This window comes from Lycium ferocissimum, chromosome 9 (genome assembly GCF_029784015.1).
Source record: "Lycium ferocissimum isolate CSIRO_LF1 chromosome 9, AGI_CSIRO_Lferr_CH_V1, whole genome shotgun sequence".
Lineage (NCBI taxonomy): Eukaryota > Viridiplantae > Streptophyta > Magnoliopsida > Solanales > Solanaceae > Lycium > Lycium ferocissimum.
The window spans coordinates 47352768-47377657 of record NC_081350.1 but is presented as its reverse complement, the minus strand read 5'-3'; the positions used below and the strand labels follow the sequence as shown (position 1 = coordinate 47377657).

Below are 24890 nucleotides of genomic sequence, written 5' to 3'. Positions count from 1 at the left end.
ATCAAAACTGCAACAAAACCACTAATATAGCATCAACAATCAAAATATCGCTGTCAAAACCGAGTGAAGTGAAAGTACTAACAAAATGTACACAAAATCGCCAAAGAAAAACTGAGATCTTGACGAAACTTCGAGAATTTCGAAAGGAACAGAAGTACGAAACTACGATAAAACTTCACCGGGGTAACATCGATTGATAGCTAATAAACAGATCGTGTAGGATCTAGGCTCTGATACCATGTTAAAACACTCATTGAAGCAAAAAATCAAAGTAAAGAAAACTAGAATTGATAGTCGGTTCAGAGAGAAAAGAGAAGAGAGAGAAATTTTATTGACTTGGAAATCAGAATGAATGAATTGAATTGTTCTAAACAACTTGGGCTCACTCTTATATAGTGACCCGAAATATGAAATTACATGTGGGCTAAGTCCAGTACAAAATAAAACAAAGGAATGAGATAGCCGGGTATTTTCAAGTGATGTATACTGTGCATATCTTCCAACAAATATACAGAGCTTTCACTCATGTATATATTGAAGAAAGAATAGCTAAGTCAATATAGAAAACTGTGAGGAGTATTGTAGAGGAGTTCTTGAATTACGACTCTTTTGAGTTAAGGTTTGGAAAAAATATGATTACGATCAAGTATCAACTAAAATACAGATTGAAGTTAACAATACGTGAAGTATAGAATTGTATTGTAATAAAGTTCATGGTTTTAAGTATAATTTAAATTATTTGAAGATAAAGCCAACGATGCAATAAATAACACATTGTTTAGGTAGGGCATATGTATGGATTGAGTTGAATTGGTATGTTATTCCTTTAGTTGTCTGCTATTTGTATAATATCGCTTAATCAAATATCAACAGATTATTTGTATAATGTCACTTACTCAAATATCAATAGCGGCGGAGCCAAGATTTGAAGCTTATGGGTTCAAAATTTTAGTTCTTTTAAGTTATCGGATTTTAAATTAATAAATTGTACATAATCAACAAATTTTGAAGACAAATAATATGAAGTTTGGACTAAAGCTACTATGTTCAGCTGAACCTGTAACTCGCATTCTAGATCCGCCCCTAAATAACAATGGAGCATACAACTATATATCCGGTTTTCGAAAAGGCACAAAAGACGGAAGGAGAAATTTATATAAGGAGATTCCAAAAAAAAAAAAAAAATACAACTTCGTACTTAGAATTTGAACTTGTAATCTATAACAATTTTTGAACCTTCTCTGCCCCTACACCTAAAATCACATTCAAGAAATTATATATAACCAAAGAATTTATTTTTACTCCATCTAGTAGTTCAATGTTTTGGTATAGGAATTTAATTGAACTTCTTTCCTTTTAGCTTCGCCCCTGGGCACAATCCACAGCTATATATTATGGATAATTGTCTAAGTTTCAGCAATCAAATGTCATGAATTATTTTTTCAAAAACATCTTTAAAAAATATTTTCCGTTCGGATCAAACAAATTCTAATTGATATTAAACTCTGATAACACTTCAGCAGAAATTATGGATTTTGCTTCTTAACATGTTGAAAGTTGAAAGAACATGTTTATTTTCTGGGGCATAAGCATAGCATTATCAGTACAATTAATGTCACAGTAAACAATTTGATTAAGAAAATAGTGTGTGAAATAGAACAAGTATAGCATATATAACAGGTTGGAAGGTACTTGATTTAACAAGGATATGCTAGAAGGACCTATTTATGAGTTGTCTGGGATGCTACGATAGCAGGTATTATTTCCTGTTGTTAAACTTAAAGAAACTGGACCTCACTTGCAGGAGCAGATAGTGTCATACATCGAACGACGCTAGAGACAATTTTGAACACCCTGGACCGCTTGAGCTAATCTTTTGCATTTGTTTAGGGTGTTCAAAAGTCAACATATGTACATAAACACGAAAAATTTACCCTAAATATACACTATAATTTTTTGCCGAGGCACCCTCACCGCCATGTAAATCCGCCCCTGTCAAAAACACCCAATTTAGATGAACCTCATAATTGTACTCTACATCCAACACAGCTCTAGTGAGAGCCATGAAGGGAAACAAAAACTAAGAAGATCTACACACAAAACAATATTTCATATAATTGGTTAGAAAAATATCTTTTACAAAAAAACTTCCTTATCGGGTTAACTATTAGAGTAAGGAAAAATCACGATGCACCAAATACTCACAAATAATTTTTCTGTATATAATGGTTAACTTTTAGACTAAGGAAAGAGAAGAACGCTAAATTTAATCCTGATGATTGGGTTACTTCATTATTGGGAAGGTCGATCGGTCAACGTGATTATGATATATATGATGTGACATGAGCAAGTGCGATAACTAGAGACAGATTATAACTAATCCATTTTCTAATGCAATAAAATAAACATGTTGGTTAGATTGGAAAAGCAAAGTGCCTATAAATTTGCTCTAATGCATGCTGTTTAGTACACAAACGCAACAAAACAAGTGATCACTTTTGAGAATTAATTAAGTAGCAACAAAATGGCTACATTTAGCTCTTTGGGTTTTCTAGTATTGATTTTTGTAGGAATTTTAGGTTCTAGCCATGGCCAATTGCAGCTCAATTTCTATAGCAAGAGCTGCCCAAAAGCAGAGAAGATGATTCAAGACTATGTCCAAAAGCACATTCCAAAAGCTCCATCTCTTGCAGCTGCCTTACTCAGAATGCATTTCCATGATTGCTTTGTTAGGGTAAGTATATATGTTTATAGAGACGAATTATGGATGTAGAGTTGATAACTAGGTTCAGAATGAGGACGCTCTATTATTTGTATGCATTTTAATTTTCTTTTACATATGTATATATAGTGGGCGGAGCCAAAAGGGTATAAAAATACACGGTATAAACCAAAAGGGGGCGGCCAAAAATTTACATACCAAAAGGGTATAACGTGGATCAGCCCACGTTATACCCCAATTTTTTTTTTAATTGTCAGACCATTGAAGCCGTAAAAAAAAAAAACAATTTTTTAATAAAACGTGAATCCCTCCACGTTTTACAAATTATGTTTGTAAAACGTGGATCCTTACAAATTATATTTGTAAAACGTGGAGGGATCCACGTTTTGCAAACATAATTTGTAAAACGTGGATCCCTCCACGTTTTACAAACATAACTTTTTCCCGCACGGTTTAGGGTTTAATTTGTAAGACGTTGCCTCTATTTAAATCATATTCGGCTATGTTTTTAATAAAAAAAAATTATTGATTTTTTTAATTTTTAAAGCATATAGTTAATTTTAGTGAATAACTCAAATAAATATTTTAATACATGCAATAATTAAATATGTGTTATATATGCGAACGTAAATAAAAATAAAATACAAGTTAAATAAACGTCACACATTAACTTATTAATAAATGTTAAATTACATGATAACTATTAAACGGCACAAGACATGTTTTATTTTTTAAGATTTTGATTTAAACGTGTTATTTTTTAATCAAGACATAACTTTATTTTGAATATAAATCTAAGTCTAAAAAATATAAGGTGAAAAACTAGTTGTAAAGTGGTCAAACTTTAGATGGTCATAACTTTGCGCTCGGACATCCGTTTTACGCGTTTTTTTTTTTGAACTTGCGTATTTTTTCGAGATCTATGCGGACAAACCGCCACAAGGCGGTTTGGCCGAGCCGATTTTTAAAAAAACACCTTTTATCCCATTCAATTTCAATTTTCCCCCAAATTGGCCTGAAATTTTCGCTTTAGTTACTTATAAGATGATGATATGCAATAGATTTCAATGTAAAAATCCGGGGTAATGTAGCTGTGAATGTCAATTTCACTTCTGCGATTTTAATTTTTGAAAATAAAGCTGACTAATTTTCTCGACATATAAAGTTGACTAAAATAACCTTACAGTCAAACACTAAGTTTTTTCAAACAAATTTAATTATTGAAATTAACTATATGCTTTAAAAATGGAAAAAATCAATAATTTTTTTTTATTAAAAAATAAACGCGTAAAACGGATGTCCGAGCGCAAAGTTATGACCATTTAAAGTTTGACCACTTTACAACTAGTTTTTCACTTTATATTTTTTAGACTTAGATTTATATTCAAAATAAAGTTATGTCTTGATTAAAAAATAACACGTTTAAATCAAAATCTTAAAAAATAAAACATGTCTTGTGCCGTTTAATAGTTATCATGTAATTTAACATTTATTAATAAGTTAATGTGTGACGTTTATTTAACTTGTATTTTATTTTTTATTTTTGTTTGCATATATAACACATATTTAATTATTGCATGTATTAAAATATTTATTTGAGTTATTCACTAAAATTAACTATATGCTTTAAAAATTAAAAAAATCAATAATTTTTTTTTATTAAAAACATAGCCGAATATGATTTAAATAGAGGCAACGTCTTACAAATTAAACCCTAAACCGTGCGGGAAAAAAGTTATGTTTGTAAAACGTGGAGGGATCCACGTTTTACAAATTATGTTTGTAAAACGTGGATCCCTCCACGTTTTACAAATTATGTTTGCAAAACGTGGAGGGATTCACGTTTTATTAAAAAATTTTTTTTTTTTTTTTTTTACGGCTTCAATGGTCTGACAATTAAAAAAAAAATTGGGGTATAACGTGGGCTGATCCACGTTATACCCCTTTTGGTATGTAAATTTTTGGCCGCCCCCTTTTGGTTTATACCGTGTATTTTTATACCCTTTTGGCTCCGGACTCTGTATATATACATGCATGCGTAGTTCGAGAAGAAAAATAAAAGTGGTTTCAATTGAACAACACTGAACTCATGATACACCCTCCATCCGCCTCTATTTTACGTAGTTTCACGTGCAACTTAACACATTTGTACGCATTTCATTTTTAATGTACTTTTGTGATTTTCTCTTTTTCTATTGGGTGTTGGTAGGGATGTGATGCTTCTGTGCTCCTAAATTCCACTAAGAGTACAGGAATCGGTAAAAAGTGGCAATCCCAAATCAAACATTGAGAGGATTTTCCTTCATAGATGGTGTGAAGAAAATAGTAGAAGCGAGTAATGCCTGTGGAGTTGTCTCTTGTGCTGATATTGTTGCCTTGGTTGCTAGAGACTCTGTAGTACTCACTGTAAGCAAAATACTTGAACAAATAAATTAATTACCAACTAGCTTCTTCAACCAATATTTTTTTTTTCATTCTTCTATTTCTTCTTCATTATATATAGGGAGGTCCATACTGGAATGTGCCAACTGGTAGAAGAGATGGAAGAATATCAAATTCCTCGGAAGCCTTAGCAGATATTCCAGCTCCAACTAGTAACTTCACTAGACTCCAGTCATCTTTTTCCAAGAAGGGTCTTGATCTAAAGGACTTAGTCCTATTGTCTGGTAAGTCAAAGTACTGGATTAATTTCACTCATCGAACTTTTCAATATAATAGTAAAGTTACAAAATGATTGAATCTGTCAATTCTGTCATTATAATAGTTAAAATTCAGTGAAAATTTTACTGTTGTAATGCGCAAAGTTCAAGTACTAACGTAATAAAATAACATTATGGATTTACTGTTATAGTCTGTAAAGTTCAGTGACCATTATCTGAAATTAATACATCCTCTTTGATTTCTAGTCTTATAAATATGTAAAAGTTTTTAAATTTATGAAAATTAACCATGGTACATTTATTTTCAGGTGCTCACACCATTGGAATTTCTCATTGCCCGTCATTTTCATCACGTCTGTACAATTTCACCGGAACTTTTGGTACACAAGATCCATCTCTAGACAGTGAATACGCGGCCAATCTAAAGGACAAGAAATGCAAATCCGTCAATGATAATACAACAATAGTTGAGATGGATCCTGGTAGTTTCAGAACATTTGACCTTAGTTACTTCAAGCTCTTGCTCAAAAGGAGAGGCCTTTTCCAATCTGATGCTGCCCTATTAACAAGTTCTACGACAAAGTCGTTTATCGATCAACTAGTACAAGGATCACTTAATGAGTTCTATACTGAATTTGCTAAGGCCATGGAGAAAATGGGCAAAATTGAAGTTAAGACTGGTTCTAATGGTGAAATTAGGAAGCAGTGTGCAGTTGTGAATAGTTGAAAGGACTTTTTCCTTTGGTACCAAATTTCTATGATTTTGCGTTTTGTGTTTATGTCTATTGTGCGAATGCGTTTGAGGTACATACATGTATCATGTTTTTATTTCCTGTTCTAAATTTGTATCTATCCTAGTATTTTGTAACTTGATGGTTATTTTCATAATAAACTGAGATGCAAAGATAATCTTTCCCAAGCAGAGTACACTATCTCTTTTGTAAATTCTAATTTTAGTCTCTCTTTGTTGCTAATTAGTTCGAATGTTTTGTTCTCACAATATACGTCTTATAAAAGCTTCGCCGGTACTTTCTCTCTATCTAAATTAACAATTCACTAAACTTAAGTCAATTTGTTAATGGAGGGATTAAGTTTACGTGTAATGATTGATCTTTATCCACTTTATTGTTACAGTAGGTAAGTTTAATTACTTCAATATGATAGAAGATATTTTTGTGACTTTACCGTTACGTGAGTAAAGTTCAGTTACTTTAATGTAATAAATATAATTCTGCGACTTTATTATTATAGTGAGTGAAGTTCAATGAACCTAGTACATGAAATTACAACCCGTAAATCGGAGAGACCAAAAGAACACATTTCTGTAAATTTGAAAATGAAATGTAATTTGTTAGATATCACGACGTATTAAAAAAGAGTGAATTATTGAGTAATCAATTTTTTTAATTACATTGGCGACAAAATTTCTATTAGTTAAATAAAACTCTATTATGATAAATTAATCCAGATAAAGTTGACTTTAGACCTTTGTCATGTTAAGTATCTCTTACTCTCTTCGGCCAAAAAAAAAAAAAAAACAATATATGTCTCTTGATGGCTTAATAAAATATTTTATAGAAGAAGATGAGGAAGCTAAAATAAACCATGTGCTAGAACCAATCCTTGTCTTGTTCATTATTGTCCTTTTATGTGACAGGAACAGCCAAGCTCAGCAATGCTTTCATCATACTTTAAAGGGAAAAGGGTCAAAAATACCCCTCTACTTTGGGAAAGGAGTTAAAAAATCCTCCGTTATTATTTGGGTAAAAAATACCCCTCTTGTCATTAAAGTTTTCAAATATACCCCTGTCTTAATGAAAATCTCAAATCTTCCAAAATAACCCAATTTCATACTTTAAATCTGCTCCATCATTAAACCCGACCCAACTAAACTCGTTCAGGTCCGGTAACATGGTCAAAAGCATTTCTTGAATCCGACGACACTGAAACTGACGTTGTTCTTAACCCTTCTTCTCCTATTATCCACACACCCAATAAACCACCACTACCTCACCCATCAACTACTCACCCGGGTCTACCGAACCTTAAACCCGCAACTGGCGGACCCACTAACGATTCGGGTCTATTTGAATCATCCGGTGGTGGTAGTAGTAATTTTCTCAAGCAGAACAGTTCACCAGTGGAGTTTCTTGCACATTAATTCTGATGGTTACTTCTCAAGCTACGGAATCCCGACCACTTTGGACTATCTTTCTCAGCCCACTAAGTGAGCTAGAGAGGGTGATTCGGAAAGCTCCCCCAGAAAATCAACATCTCACTTGGTTAGTATATAGCTGGGTGGGGTTTAATGATGGAGCAGGTTTAAAAAATGAAATCAGGTTATTTTGGGGGATTTCGGGATTTCGTCAAGACGGGATATATTTGAAAACTTTAATGACGGGAGGGATATTTTTAGCCCTTTTCTTAGAGTAGAGGGATATTTTTGACCCTTTTCCCAACTTTAAACCCAAAAGCAACCGCTTGGAATTTTCTTAGTGATGAATTGGAGAATAGTGGAAGAAATTGGCAGTCATTTTTCGGACACGCTAATCAAAATTTTAGCCAGCGTTTTAAAATTATTCAATGTCCGTCAATTTTTATGTAGAAATAAAATTTGGACAAAAGAACTTTTAGCTACAATATAGAAAAGTTTAATTAAATTTTATTTAAATTTGAATATTTATTAGTTCAGACTATAGAAATTTTTTTGGGTTGAATATCTTCGAGTTTAAACTGAACATCACGAACTCCAAAAAAATTTATGCAATTTGAACCTTTATCAATTCAAACTCTTAGAATTTTTTTCCAGAATTTTGAACTGCTACAACTCAAATCCCATGAAAGAAATGCGGGAGTTGAACTGTGGAAGTTCAAACCTTCATGTAAAATTCTTGAAATTTGATAAAATTTTCTGAGGTTTTGAACTATCACAATCAAATCCCCAAAAATGATGGAATTTGAACTGTGGTAGTCCAAACTCCATGAAAAAATGCTAGAGTTTTAACTAAGAAAGTTCAAACAATGGAAAAAAAAGTCCTAGAGTTTGGACTACAAAAGCGGGAGTGGTGGAGAAGCGATTTTCTACCGCCTTCAAAGGAAGACGATAAGGACAAAAAAATCTAGTATATTTTAATGGGTGACTGAACATTTAAAAATGCTTACAAAAAGTAATTAGTCCACCCAATTTTTATGAGAATAATGTAGCTAATTTTAGGCGATATTACTCTAACGAGAATTAGGCAATATCCTTAGCTACCCAATTGAAGAATAGGGTAGTTAGCGAATATTTATTTCCTCAGCTCGAGCACTTAAGTTGGTTTAGTACAAAGTTATTATGGTCCAACATGCCTCTTATTTAACCCCAGTTACTTCGGATGAAATTCAAACTCCACAAACATTTCATTACCAAAAAAAAAAAAGCGATAGCTAATATCAGTCACTAAAAATCAAAAAATTGTCGCTTGCTAAAAGAAATTCTATTAGCTACGAGCAGCGACATATGAGTGATGCATTTCGAATCTAATTCCTATATCTTTTAATGAAGCTAATTATATGAGACTACGACCTATACAATTAACCAATATACGATTCTAACACATCTTAATATGTCCCAACGCTAGACATCTGGAGAGTGGAATACCATGTAATATGAATAGATGAGTGATGATTTGAGATTCCTAGCAGTTGAGCTTAATAGATAATTATATGATTTAATTGTTACTTATTGTAGCCATTAAAAAAATCCGTAGTTTCAGCTCATTGTGTCCTTTAAAGAGCTGGTTAGCGGCGCTGTTCTACATTGTTATTATTCTAACAAAAATTAAAAGGACTAATTACATACGCACATACCAACTCAACTCTATCCATGATTCCATAGACACTACCTAAACGGCTAATTTTATATTTTCACATATTTATGTATTGTTGACATCAATCTATATATATTATAGTCGTAATCTTATCATTCCAGCTTTTAACTCATACGAATTGTATCTCCTTAGGAGTAGTGTTCCTCAATGCTCTATATTAGTAGACGTAACGTAACTCATACACGAAACCGATGCATTCAGGATTCTAACACCCCTTGGCACGCTCAAAACTAGACATTTGGAGCAACATATAGAAGTGTCCCGTTATGCATAGGTCTAGCTCGGATATCAACAACAACAACAACAACGACAGCATACACAGTATAATCCCACAAGTGGGGAGGTCTAGCTCGGATATCATTTTTAAAAATGGACATTAAACGTTACATTACCCCAAATATTAGCTTGAGTGAAGAGAATTATATATTCGAAATGTATCATATAAAGAGATTACTGCCCATAAACGTAACTGATTCCATGTGCTAATTAAGTACTGAAGAGTAGAGGAGAGTGTATAAAAGCAATCTTAGGAATCAATATACACAGATATACATGTATATGATTAGCATTTTAGTTTGCAGCGGTCCGAGGGAGAGGGTTGCAGATTCGATCCCCAAATGCGTTTGACATCAATAATTTACACCAAAAACAACACTAACTATACCAAATTGATTTTCGATTTAATATAGTAAGTTGGGTTTAGTATAAGCAGTCACACATTAATAAAAGGAAAATCTACATGGTGTAGCTAACATTAGACCTTATTTTTATCTAGTAGCTATACTTTAATTAATTTACACCTCATAACTAAAAAGTGTATATCAATTACATTCCATAACTAAAACATATAAAATAGGTTAAAATAAAAAAGCAACCTTTATATTCACATTTTTCTCTCTCCTCCCTCCCTTCTCCCTCGCTTCTGCTCTCTCTTCCATGAAAAACATATAATTCGTCTATTTTCTAAACTATGGGCCCTCCATATTAGACTTTGTAAAATTTGCTATATTCCCTTCCTATATCTCTTCCATTTCCTATTATTCCCACTAATATTTCTTTTTCTGCGTGATATCAATTATTACTAATTTTTTACGCATCTAGTCTTCAATCTTCAAGAAAAGAGAAAATTCAGAAATAGTTATGGTTGTGTTGTTCTTTGTCCGGACCTCTCTCTTTCCGCTTTTCTCAGATCTGCCGAGAGCATTTGTATTTATTATTTTTGAGTTTTTTGGTTAATTTTTTAGATTGTATTCATTTTATTATTTTGTATTCAGTTTTTTTGAGTGTTTTTGTTATTTTTTAGTGTATCTAGTTTTTTTATGTATTCAATTTTTTGTGTATTACTCGCTGCCTTCACTAAAAAAAAAATTTGTATGCAACAAGTTGAATACAATATTTTTTGTATTTATGTTGTTTGAATACCATTGATTTTTAAATACAGTAAAGTGAATACAATGTAAAATTAGCTATAGATGAATACAACTGAGTTAAATACATTTGACATAAATACAGCTGAGTTGAATACATATGACTTGAATACAGTGAAAAGAATTTTTGAAATTTTTTTATTCGCTGTATTCATGAATACAGCTAGGCCGTTTTATGAATACAGCGAGCCATTTTTTGAATACAGCGAGTAAACTGTAGCTGCGAAATGTAAATATTGAAACTGTAGCTATGGCAAATTTTAAACCCCCAAAGTGTAGTCATTTATGTAAAATTCCCTTAATAAAATGATAAGTAGAATATTCTTTCTACAAGAACTTGTGATTAATTATATTTGACTGCACTACTAGTGGGTTTTGAATCATCCACGTAAACTGTGAATGGAAAAAAACTCACTAAATAAACTAGCCCTGAACCCCTTCTAACTTTTTAAATATGTCGAGTATCTTTGCCTTACCAAATTAAAGTAACGCCCAAGCTTCGGAGGAAAGTCCACATCAAGAAACACAGGAGAGATATTGGGTATATAAGTAAGCAGGCGTTACACCCTAGTGACGCCTTTTTAAGCCGTGCGGGCCTAGGCCCAAACGGTCGATATTACTAGTGGGCTTTCTATTACAGAAATTGTCGGGAAGAAAAATAATCATTTTTTTTTTGTGCGGAGTGCCCTTCGAATGCACTGGTCTTTAATTTTTTCCCCTCAAATTGTTGGTCTTTAATTTGTGTCCTTCGCTTAAAACTCCTAGGTTCCGAGTTCGAACCTCCGCTCAGTCAAAAATTTTAAAAAATTTCGTCAGGTAAAACTTGGACAGCTCTGGTATACAACATATAGAAAGCACGGAATGAAGCACACTGGAATCAAAAAGTCCCACATCCAAATGTCATACGAGATCAAATTTAGCGGGAATGCCAGATTAAAGTATATAATCATATAGACAGAAGAATGAATAGACAGGAAGGAGAATGGACACAAAGCTTATACTGTGAAAGTAACAGACTAGATAGGATATAGAATAGATTCGGATTTGGCCCTTGAGGTGTGTCCAGTTACATTTGTGTATGTTGGTTGTTCTGGTGATTAATAAAGTTTTTTCGTTCACAAAAAAAAAAAAAGAACTCTGCTTTAAGGCCAAATTTTGCCTCCAAAACTCTGCCTTAAGGCAAAATTTCGTAGGCAAAACTCTGGCTTAAGGCAGAATTCTGCCTGAAGGTAAAATTCTGCCTTAAGGCAGAGTTTTGCCCAAAACTCTACCCGAAGAAGGCAAAATTCCGCCTGCAGGCCTAACTTTGGTTCGGATAGCCCTAAGTTTGCTATAAAACTATGCCTTGCGATTTTTTTTTTTTTTACTGAGCCGGGGTTCGAACCCCAAATCTCATGATATTAGGGGAAGGACAAAAATTAAAGACCACCAATTTGAGGGATAGAAATTAAAGACCAGCCCAAAATAAGGGCATTCCTGCGAATTGCCCAAAAAATATTGCTCACTATAGAAGGCTCCACAAGAAAGATTAAAAAAAACATTTCTCCATTTTCACATTTTTTGTTGGTTGTTCACCTAGCGTTTGATATTTTTTTGGAGCCTGACTAATGAAAAATCGAGCCGAAAAATCTCACATTAAGGATAAAGTGTTCCTACCAAATACGACTCCACTCTATTTTGACATGATATATTATTAAAGTGACTATTTCTGCAGCTCGATATTATCTAAAACAAATCTGCTAAACAGGTCAGGAAGATAGATGACTAAACTGTTGATAGTTTTTGCATACCTATTGCATTGAGCACTTGAGCAATATTCTTGCATGTTGTAACTTAATAGAGTTGATATTCCTCTTAATCTTATTTTTGAATTATTAACAAGAACATTAAAAATTGCTTAGTTAAGAAGGTGCTAACTGCTAAATTATAAAAACCAACTTTCCATTATATGCCAGCTCTGCCACTAATTTTAACAAATCAAAGGACTGATATGATCACCATCTTCAATTAGCATTTAAAGGGCAAGCATTTGTGTGCTCTAATCATCAATCACTTCTAGTAAACAAGTTACTTAAGTGAGATTTTCTCCACCTTCTGTCCAAAACAAATAATATAATGGAAACAATAAAATTTCTTTCATTTCTCATTGTTCAACTTTTTTTGGTCATGGAAGTTGTTAATTCGCAAGGCGTGGAAGTAGGGTTCTACAAGAAAACATGTCCAAATGTGGAAGCAATTGTGAAAGAAATAACAGTGATAGAAACTAAGCGTCCACTAGAACAGATAAGGGACCAGGTACCTTATCTGTTCCCTCAAGCAAAAACAGAAAGTAAACAAGACACAATGTTTACGTGGAAAACTCCTTGCTCAAGGGATTAAAAACCACGACCTACACTGGTAGGATTTCCAACTTCACTAACTGAGCAACGTTTTTCAGATTACAAGCCTTTTGCAACCAAGGAATTAGCCCACTAATCCCTTCCCTTACAATAACTCTATTGCAAGCACTCACTTGACTAACTCTAGCCAAGAACCAAACTAATTCAACTACCTCTAGTTGAACTTCAACTCACCATAACTAACTATAGTTAGACGTCTACACAAAAAACTTAATAAACCAAACACCTACAAAAGCCCTTCTTAAAAGAAGTGTAGGTTTACAATATTTAGACCAAAAGACAACGACTAAAACAACCTAGACTTAAGACATTTTCAATCTTGGGATCTGGTCCTTAGAGTTATTTAGTCTTAATCTTGAAAGCTCAGAGAAAATAGTGGCGGCTGCTCTTTTTCAACAATGAGAATAATATGTTTTAAGTGCTAGGTCAAACAAATGCCAACATGTTATTTATATAGGGGACCAATGAGAGCATGTGAGGATCATGTGAGTGGCATGTGATATAGATAGAGACGTTGCAATGATCCGTCTGTCCCGCTGTGGCTCTGCAAGTCGGAACAGTGCCACAGCTTTACAGCTGTCACGTTCGTACAGTGCCCAAGGGACCTGATAAAGGACCTGGTCCCTGATGCATATGTCGATCATCAAAACTCATAACTCATCAATTTCCCCCTTTTTGATGATGACAAACTCGTAAGTGATGTTCCCTCGGAGAACCAGGTTCCCCCTGCAGATTTGACCCCAACAACATGTAGCATATAATATTTTCATTTTCATTCAGAGAACCAAGGTTCCTTTTGCGAATACGAACACATCTTCCCCCTTTTGGCATCATTGAAAAGAGACAAAGGTTGACACAAGCAATAAGAAGTTCAGAAACATTAACTCAGGCTACTTGGGCAACTCAGCATGAGTACCAACAGAAACAGCATGAAGAAAAACATATGCAAAAATCAGAGAATGTGCCAAGAAGAACGATATTTTAGTATAAAAACATAGTAATAATTTCAACACAAACATAATAAAATAATTGTCAAAATGCCAATATCAAAGAAAAAGTTCAGGAATTTGACGGAATAGAAAGATCAGGGTTGGGCAGGGTTGGAAGAGTTGACAGGGTTGAAAGCTTTGAACATCATGTCTAGTCTAGCATCCGCAGCTTTGTGATTAGCCAGGATTTGCTCCTGTAGCTCGACAACTTTTTTCGTGAGACTATAATTAACCTCTCGCAACTTCTTTCGCTGTATCACCACTAGGACCAGGTCACTCCAACTTCAGTCTGGTGATTTTTGCCTTCAGCAGGGTGTTCTCAACCTGCAACCTCTCAACATCAACCAAGATTTTCTCATTTGCTTCAATCAGACCGGATATAGTGGATGTGGTCCCTGCTCCTCCCTTCTTTGGGACACATTCACACTCCTTCAGGGCGGACATAGAGAATATTTGCTTCTTGGTCCTTTTGGAGGCTTTACCAAGAGGCATTTTGAAATGCTCAAACACTTTGGTAAGGAGAAAGCCATAGGGCAGACCATGCTTTCCATCCTTGACATCCACCACCTTTATCATGTCTTTGCAACATTATTCCAGGTAGACTGATCGAGTGGCTAACATCGTAATTTCCATAAGGACCAGGTCCGTTTTGCAAGCAATACACCTTTTCTCAGTTCGAGAAAGCTTGACCTTGTTCACAAACTCAAAGAGCAACTGATACTGAGACTTTATTTTTTTCTTACATATGGTCTCAGTGGTCACATGCTCTCCCTTTTTAACGATGTGAAGCTTGAAGTCTGCAGTAGCCTTGTCTCTTTCCTCCAGTCTACTTACTCCATCAATTGGAACACCAAGAATTTTCCCCAGCTGCTCTTCAGTGAGGGTGAACTCCACTGCATCAACTTGGCAAACCAGTGGGTAGTCATCAGTGTACTGAAGATTTACAAAGAAATTGGCTACTTCTTTCTTATAAGCCACTCCAGGACCTTCCATTAAGTGCTCCCATTGTTGAGATTTGAGCACCTCCATTAATTCCTCTAACGCTTTATGTCCAACAATCTCTAGATCAATTACTCTTCCTAGTAAAACTTTCTGCCCATGTAGATTGTGTTGTCTTTTCTCCAGTGCTAGCTTTCTTTTCTTTGAGGAACCAGGCCCTTCGATACTGACTCGTCTTCTTTTGGAAGAACCTCCCTCCTCACTAACACCGCTTTTTCTTTTCTTAGGAGATTTTTACGCCTTCTTCTCTTCTGCCACGACTTATTCCTTTTCACTTTCATCACCTTCTTCAGCCACAGTTTTCTTCTCAACAGCCACTGACGTTCTTTTACTTTTGGAGTCTTTCCTGACCAAGGTGGCTTCCTCTTCTTCTTCTTCTTCTTCTTCTTCATCAGACACAATAATGACTTCTTCTTCTTCATTCCTCAACTTACTCAAATTTGCCAGATGTACTCTCCTCCGCCTCTTAGCAATCGTCTTTGCTTTGTTAACCAGTAAGGCAAAATCTAATCTTGCCTGAGACTTCTGCCTTGTAGCAAGAGGTCTTTTTCTTTGTTTAGAAGCAGGCTTCCTGTCTGTGAGATATTTTCTCCTGCTTTCCCCCTTTCTCATCTGCTTAGCACCCCCATACCTCTGTGTTCTCAATATAACATCATCATCAGAGTTTATTTCATTTCCTTCAGAGTTAACCCTCTCAGAATGGTTAAAAGAACCAGGTTCCTCTTCTGAAGAGGCTTTCAGTTCAGGTTTGGGTTTTGTCCAAGGAACTGCAATTGTAGACACTAATTTGGAGGCAAACATTATTTCAGAGGGACCAAGTCCCTTATTCACCGCAGTATTACCTAAACTACTCTGTTCCCCCCTGAGTTGAAACACCGACTTTCTCAGTCTCCATCTCCTCACTGTTACCAGGTACATTAGCAACAACATTGTTTACGCAATACTTTGTTTCACCACTCGCTACCACACTGTTACCCAAATCCCCAAAAATATCCACATTTGCAAGAGAAGTTGGATTACCTGAGTCTGGAGGAACTTCTCTCAAGTTCCCCCTTTCAATTGCAGTCCCCTTTCAATTGCAGTCTCTGTTTCCATTCCTTGACTTGTCACTTCCATATTGTCGTCCTTCTCAGTAGTTTCCACAAATGCCTCAAGATTCTAAGAGGTCGTCATAGTATGAGTGCTTCTTTCCGAATTGGGTTTCTCAGAGGATGTGAAAGTAGGCACAAACTTCTTTGGGATTTGGCTTTTACAAGTTCTAGAGAAACCAGCAGGTTTTGGGAAAGACGTTTTAGGGTTTGGTTTTTTGGGAAGGTAAAGTGTTGGAAATGATGAACTTGTTTGTGGGGTGGTTGAAGTAAGATGTTTAGGAGAGGAATAGGAAGGATTGACTTCTGAGACACTAGGAGATAAAGCTTCTTTGTTTGACATGGTCGATTTAATATGAGAAGATATGAACGATGAAGACTTGAGTGTTGAGAGTAAAGTGAGAGAGAGATAAATTTATGGTTGGGTTTTAAAAGTGGGTGAAGGAACCAGTTCCCATTGGCAAACATGCAGTTTCATTTAAGTCGGGTTGGTTCTGAAAAAGTGTGATGATTCGACGTTGGAATTTTGAAAGGGGGGCGGGAACAAACGATGACATGGCACTTTGACAATTTAAGAGTATATAAGTACTGAAGTGACTACTAACCTGAGTCAGCGGGAGCAGGTCCCTTGACTAATTTGATAAAGCTTAAGCAAAAACTCTGAAATATGCAATGGCTGCGGTGCTTGTGCTGCCCTGAAAGTGCCATGTGAGTATACCTGTAACAGTATAAGGGTGAGTTAGATGTCTCCAAAAAAACACTTTGATTATTGTACCTTTTCTCTTGACATAGCCAATCATTGGGAGACAATTAGTTAAGCTTGATCAAGCCCAACTCCAAGCGATTCCTTTCAAAATGTTCTCTTCCCAGTGCTTTGGTGAAAATATCTACAATTCTCTTCCCAGTGCTTTGGTGAAAATATCTGCAATCTGATCTTCTGTGTTGCATAACTTCATGCAGATCAAACCCTTTTCCACATTGTCCCTTAGAAAATGATGCCTCACATCAATGTGCTTGGTTCTTTTGTGGTGTACTGGATTTTTTGCCATATTCAGGGCACTGGTATTGTCACACATCAGAGGCACACAAACAATGAAAATACCAAAGTCCTCAAGTTATTGTTTGATCCACAACAATTGAGCACAACAAGAGGCAGCAGCCACATACTCAGCCTCAGTAGTAGAGAGAGCCACAAAGTTCTGTTTCTTTGTACCCCATGAGATCAAGCATGACCCCAGAAAATGTGCCATACCGAAGTTACTTTTTCTATTCACCAAGTAACTAGCATAATCAGCATCAGCATAACCAACCAAGTCAAAATTATCTCCAGAGGGATAGAAGAGGACCAGGTCTTGTGAACCTTTAAGATACCTCAATATTCTTTTAGCAACTTTCAAATGAGACTCTTTAGGACTTGATTGGAACCTGACCTTACACTGAATACAATGTCAGGCCTGCGAGCATTTAGGTATAGTAGTAACCCAATGATATATCTATACATGGTTTCATTCATAGAAGGACCAGGTTCATCCATGTTCAACTTAGTAGCAGTTCCTATAGGGGTATCAATAGGCTTCACATTTTCCATTTCAAACCTTTTAAGCAGCTCCTTGATGTACTTTTGTTGACTAATCATGGTGCCCTTTTGAGATTGCTTGACTTGTAGTCCCAGGAAAAAGTTTAGCTCACCGATCATGCTCATTTCAAATTAACTTCTCATGAGCTTAGCAAATTCTTCACATAGGGAATCAAGAGTAGCACCAAAAATGATATCATCAACATATACTTGCACAATCAGTAGATTCTTCCCTCTTTTCTTTAGAAACACAGTGTTGTCAATTCTTTCTCTTGTAAACCCATTTTCTAGAAGAAACTTTGACAATCTTTCATACCATGCTCGAGGAGCCTGCTTTAAGCTATAGAGAGGTTTGTCAAGCTTCAAGACATATCAGGATGATCATGGCTTTCAAAGCCAGGAGATTGCTTGACAAATACCTCTTCCTTCAAGTATCCATTGAGAAATGCACTTTTGACATCCATTTGGAACAATTTAAATTCCATATGTGATGCAAAAGCAATTAGAATCCTGATTGCCTCTATCCTTGCTACTGGTGCAAAAGTCTCATCATAGTCAATACCTTTTTCTTGAGTATATCTGTCACACCCTAATTTCCGTTAGGGCGTGATGGGCACCCGACCCTTATTTAGGGCCGAGCGAACCCGCGGACTCACATAATAGTCATACTCACGCTGACTCTCAAATCATGACACAATTATACGTAACAAAAATTTATCGAAGAATAATATGCTTTTTGCTTTTCTCAAATCAAATAAAATCTTGAGCATATGAAACTTATAACACAACGCATAATAATATACCGGCTTACATAGCCATTTACATAACCGACATCTAATACCCACAACACCGTTCGCAAAGTCTCTAAGAAGATGAAACCATAACATGATAATCGACTCTACAAAGACCTAAGAAATGGAGCTAGCTAATCCCGCTGAAACGTCTTCTACTAAAATCTTCGGCCACTTTCGGGTTTTACCTGCGCGGCATGAAACGACCCTCGAAGAAAGGGGGTCACGAAATATGTACCGAATATGTAAAGCGGTAAACACAAAACCGGATCATACGGAAATTAAAAGTAGTACGATATAGGAACTCATAAAACCTACCTTGAACGTAAATCATGCTTTTCAAAATCATTAATGGACTGAGTATCATATTTAAAGAAATCATCATGAACATATGCATACATAACATGCCCCGGCCCTCTAGTGAGGGACGCGGTAAGTAAAATCATCATGTATATATATGTAACGTGCCCCGGCCTCTAGTGAGGGACGCGGTGGAAAGGAATCATCATATGCCATCCCGGCCACCTCCCCGTCATCACATCATCATCATAAGTATATATATATGTATATAACATGCCCCGGCCCTCTAGTGAGGGACGCGGTGAACAATGCAAAGGAATTGCACGAATACACGCCCCGGCCCGGACGCGGTGAAAGATGTAATAGCAGCTCGCACGAGCAGAGAAGTGAGAAACCACATGCAACATAAAATATACAATGTTTGCCAAGACTCGAAAGAACAATCCGTACGATAGATCATTTAAAGGAAGTCGACAATAGCCATAGGTCATACCTTTCGGAGTTGCGACGAGTTATGTCAAAGACAAAACCTTTGGGATCGTTTGTACATGGCAAAATATATCATAGAACTCAATGGAATAATCAAAATGATCACTTTTTAACAATCGGAAGTTAGTCAAAAGTCGTACTTGCATAACGCTCAAAATAAGTCAATTAAGTCAACATGGAAAAATCTCGAAAATTGGGGGCCCACCTCGGGTCAAGTCGAGGTGGCGTACGTAAAATCATGAACATTAGGCTTTATGGAGCCACCTATGAAAATCTCAAGGTAATTCGGTTCCATTTGTGAGAGTTATAAATGTTTAAGCTATTTTTCCAACAAAACATAAAGTATCTAATTCAATTCTTTTGAATGAAAAAGGGCCAAATCTAAGCTCGGATTCCTAGGAGTAGAGTCGCCCCCAAGGCTCGTATCAAAACCTATTATGCCTAGGATATGCCAAGAGAACAAAAGGTGAAGCTTTACATACCTTATTCGCCTTTCTCGCTCGTCCAAACTCAAGTCCCGTTTTCTCCAAAATCTACAAAGGGTCATAGTTACCAAACATTACTATAAGCTTTTAGGAGTTGAATCTTGAAGTAACCTTGTCTTACGAGAAATTTTGGCGCATTTCCCTGTAAATGCGCCATCCCCCGAGAGTCCAACTCGGCCAAAAATTACAACAACAAATCCGAGAATTTAACTCGGCCAAACTATCAACAACAATGCCAACCATCATATCTCCAACTTCAACAATTTATTCAAAATACATTCCAACATTAGTAGCTCCTTTTACATAATCAAACAACATTTCATTTATATCCAATTCACAATTGTTCACACATTCAAATACTAATCCGAAACCATTCAACAATATTCTAGAACACTTCGACAACCCGCACAATATTTCAAACGGTTCAACCAACACATACACTACCCAAATTCTTTCAAATCCAACAAGAATAATTACAACACATTTTATTTCCTCCAAATTCATAAACTACACCAACATTCTACATATTAGCAACATTATTCCTACAATTATAAGAAACCATACTAATGTCATATTAACTTCTTCCATAATCCGCAAACGATTACAACTTTATTTCAAGCCATTAAATCTTCATTTAACAACATGAAATCCACAACACAACAACAATCAAAATACTAAATAAAATTAGCTCATCATACCCCACCAAAACAGCCCCTATACGGCTACCACATCAACACCGACAAACGAATTTATATCGCTATTTCTTCCGTCCTAATCCGTTAAATCTTTAAATAAACTTGTTAACAATGAAAAGGAACCTTCATATTACCTTAAGTAGGCAGCCACCATGTTATCACTCTCCTCCTTGGTTGATTTTTAGCTCAAATTGAAGACAACGCAACAGACAACACTTTTCCCTTGGGCTTTCGGATTCGGCGCTCGGATTTTGGTCAAAATTGGTTTTTCTTCTCCAAGGCCTTTTTTCTCTATCTCTCCAGAATTTTCTGGTTGTTCCAGGTTTTAAAATGAGGAGGGAAGGGATGAAATATCACTTAAATAACATGGGTCATGGGCCTAACCCGGTTGGGCCCGAGTTGGGCCTAGCCCACTGACCTTTCTACCTTAAAACGTTCATATCTCCTTGTACCGACGTCACCTGGGAACTCAAGACCTATGGTTGGAAATCTAATTCAATTATCTACAACTTCTATTTCTCGGTATTTTTCCAAATTCCAAACTTATAATACCGTTTTTGCCCCTCAAAGTCAGGTCACCCGAAAACGTTTTCTTAAAAAATATTCGTTTGGAGGGCTTCCACTTTGATTTGGCCCAAGGGTCCTTCATGAGTTGTGTTTAACTTTACATATGTGATTCATATAACTTGTCACATGTTCCAAAAAAAAAAAAAAATCTTAACGTGTGGGCCCCACCTCAGCTTACAAATAATCCGACGTTCAAAAATACGGGATATAACAATATCCTTGAACTACCAGCCTTGCCTTGTTTCTGGTAATGTTTTCAAACTCATCAAGCTTGTTGCGAAACATCCATCTAGTCCCAATCACTGTTCTGTCTGCTGGTCTAGGGACCAGGTGCCACGCCTTATTCCTTTCAAATTGATGAAGCTCTTCTTGCGTATCACTAATCCAGTCAGCATCTTTCAATACCTCCTTGATATTCTTGGGCTCAATTTGGGAGATGAGCGTAGAGTAGGCAAACATGTTTCTTGCCTTAGATCTGGTTTGGATGCCGGAGTTTAACGGAGTGATTATATTTTCAAGAGGGTGAGATTTTTTGTATTTCCAGTTGGATACTTGAATTTCACTGCTTGAGGAACCAGGCGCCTCCGCATTTGATCCATCATTCGCATCTAGAGATTCATGATCTCTACTTCTTTGATCAGCACTAGGAGTGCCTGACACAACATCAACTACTCGATCTTCAGCCTCAAGTGGAGTGATGGAGGGACCAGGTACCTTTGCATCATTTAGATATTCAGCAACATCTACTTCATTGCTTCATTGCTTGCTTCAACTTGATTCATCATTTCAGCTTTTCCATTTGTGATTTGTAAAACCTCCTTTGGAATTGAGAGATTTCCATCATCTGCATCACCACTTTGTGTCCCTTTGCTTCCCAACTCATCTGTCTTATCGAAGATCACATACATACTTTCTTACACAATTTGAGTTCTCTTGTTGAAAACTTTATATGCCTTGCTGTGAGAGGAGTACTCAAGAAAGATTCCTTTATCACTTTTAGCATCAAACTTTCCTAAGGCCTCCTTACCATTGTTAAGAATAAAGCATTTGCATCCAAAGGCCTTAAGGTAAGTCAGCTTGGGTTTCTTTTAATTTAGCAGCTCATAAGGTGTCTTTTCAAGCAAGGATCTGATCATGCACCTGTTGATCAAATAACAAGCGGTGTTGACAGCCTCTGTCCAGAAGCTTTTGGCCACATCACTTGCAATCAACATTGTTCTTCCCATGTCTTCAAGTGTCCTGTTTTTCCTTTCCACAACACCATTTTGCTGAGGTGTTCTGGGAGCAGAGAAATTGTGACTAATCTCATTTTCAGCATAGAATTCATTAAAGTTTGCATTGTCAAATTCAGTGCCATGATCAGATCTTATATTTACAACTTGGTGTCCCAACTTTACTTGAATATGTTTCACAAAGGCTACAAACACAGGGAATGTTTCATCCTTGGTTCTTAGAAACAAGGTCCAAGTGAATCTTGAAAAGTCATTAACAATCACAAAAATGTACTTCTTTCCACCTCTGCTTTGAATCCTCATAGGCCCACAAAGATCCATATGAAGAAGCTCAAGTGGCCTAGAGGTGCTTACTTCCTTCTTTGGTTTAAAAAAGGTCCTGACTTGCTTCCCTTTTATGCATGCATCACACACCTTGTGATCTTTGAACTTGACATTTGGTAGCCCACGGACTAGGTCCTTTTCCACCAGTTTGCTTAGCAAAGTGAAGCTTGCATGTCCCAGTCTCTTATGCCATAGCTCAGCATTATCATCCACAGCACTGAGACAAATCAAATTACCATTATCAGATGAGCCAAAATCTGTTGCATAGATGTTTTTATATCTTTTTGCAGTCAGTACGACTTCTCCAGTTTTGAGATTAGTGATAGTGCACACATGCGGCAACAACTCCAGTTTGTTTCCTTTGTCGCATATTTGGGACACACTCAGCAGACTGTAGCTTAAACCCTTCACATAGTAAACATGTTCAATAGCATAGGAGAGTGTCTTGCCAATTTTGCCAATACCAAGAATATATCCTTTCTTCCCATTACCAAAGGACACACTCCCACCTTTCAAGGCCTTGAGTGAGAGAAAATTTTCCATCCTTTCAGTCATATGCTTTGAGCAGCCACTATCTACAAACCATTTTTGACTGCTCCCTCTCACTCTAGCCTGCAAACAAAGTTAATTGTTAGTCTTAGGAACCCAAGCTAATTTGGGTCGCTTGTAATCATAGAATGGGTGAATAAGAGATCTATTCGCCTATACAGGTAGCACATATTTCATTTTGGGGAGACCAGGTCCCACATTCTTGGGTTTGTTTTCAACATAAGCTTTGTTTCTATGCATAGACTGAAATCTTGCTTTGCAGGAGTTTTTGTAATGACCAGTGTTGCCACAGTGGGTGCAAAGCCAATTATCAGTCACAGAAACATATTTGCTGTGAGGATTGAACGGGGTCTTGGCCTTTTTATAACCAATGCCCTGTCTATCATCATTACCCTTGCACATAGTAGCCACTTTATCAGAGAAGCGGGTCCAGTGAAGAGACTTATCAAGTTCAGATTTCACATGGCTTAGATCCTCTTGAAGTTGCCTATTTCTTTCTAGCTTAACAGAGAGATTCATTTTAGCCTTTTTGAGTTCACTATCAAGCTCAAAATAAGTCTCACAGCCCACTTGTTTTCCCTTATAAGGGTTGTTCACCCATTTGTTCATCTGACTAATCAACAGAGCATTATCCCTAGTTAATTGTTATATCCCGTATTTTGTACGTCGGGATATTCCGAGCCAAGTGTGGAAAGTTAAGAATAAGATTATTTTCTGACCTTGTTTTAATGCATGAGTGCGTATGAATTTGGTTGGATGGAGAGTTAGACGTGTTATGAAAATTTGGGGGCCAAAAGTGGAGTGTTGGAAACTTAAGTTCATAAGAAAATATAACCATGTGGCCATACATATGACTTGTGGGCCATAGGCCACAAGTGTGAAGAATATGTGTAGAAATTAGATGACTCATTAAGTCATCTTTATTATTTTCATCCCTTGGAATTTTCTAGAAATTTGAAGAAAATTTGAGAAAGAAAAAGAGGGGGAAAAACGGCCAAAGGGGGCACATGACAAGTCATGTGCCTATAGTTATATATATATATATATGTGTGTGTGATGAATAATATGAGACACAATTCATAATTTCCAACCTTAGAGAATTCAAGAGAGATGGAGAAAAAAGAGAGAAAGAGGGACGGATATAGGGGCTGGCCGAACACAGCCCATAAACTTTGATGATGGAAAAATATTTTCTTCTTGTTTCTCTACTAATTGGAAGGCCCTCGTCGACGTGGAGTAATTGTTGAAGCAAGAAAAAATGCTTCTCCTTGCAAAACATGCTCTAGCCGAATGGAGAAGGTAGAGAGAAAAAGGTGAGTTTTGATCTTCTTTACATGTTTTATGGATGTTTGTACATGTTGTGAAGTGTGGAAGTGTATGAAAGTCATGGAAATAGAGATGTTGAAGTGTAGCCATGAAGGTATGTTTGGCCGTGTGTATGTAGAAGTGTTAGGATGATGAATTAGTTGCATTCAATATGTTTGTGTGTTGTTGTAATGTGTAGAAATGGATGGAAAACCATGGAATGTGCATGTTGTGTGGGGGGCCGTGTGTGGGCTGTTTTGGAGGGGAGATGATGAACTAATTTTATGTAACATATGGTTGTTGTTTGTTGCGGATTATGGGATGAAAATAAAGGTTTAATAACTCAAGTTGAAGTTGTAGTTGCTTGCGGGCTGATTTGAAGTTTAATGTGAACTTATTATAATTTCTTGAAGTTTAAGAAAGT

General features: G+C 36.2%; 1 protein-coding gene and 1 pseudogene across 1 annotated transcript; one reads left to right on the top strand and one right to left on the bottom strand.

Moving 5' to 3' along the window:
* Window positions 1-2470: 2470 nt before the first annotated feature.
* LOC132029294 (peroxidase 3-like) lies at window positions 2471-6304 on the top strand (annotated as a pseudogene).
* Window positions 6305-15326: 9022 nt separating this feature from the next.
* On the bottom strand, window positions 15327-15866 carry LOC132031983 (uncharacterized). The gene has a single exon (XM_059421820.1). It carries the CDS (start codon window positions 15864-15866, stop codon window positions 15327-15329), a length of 540 nt encoding a protein of 179 aa, XP_059277803.1.
* Window positions 15867-24890: the final 9024 nt, after the last annotated feature.

What these genes read in the sequence shown, in the direction of transcription:
- LOC132031983 (XM_059421820.1), bottom strand. Translation starts at nt 15,866, where the DNA reads ATGTTTGCCTCCAAATTAGTGTCTACAATTGCAGTTCCTTGGACAAAA.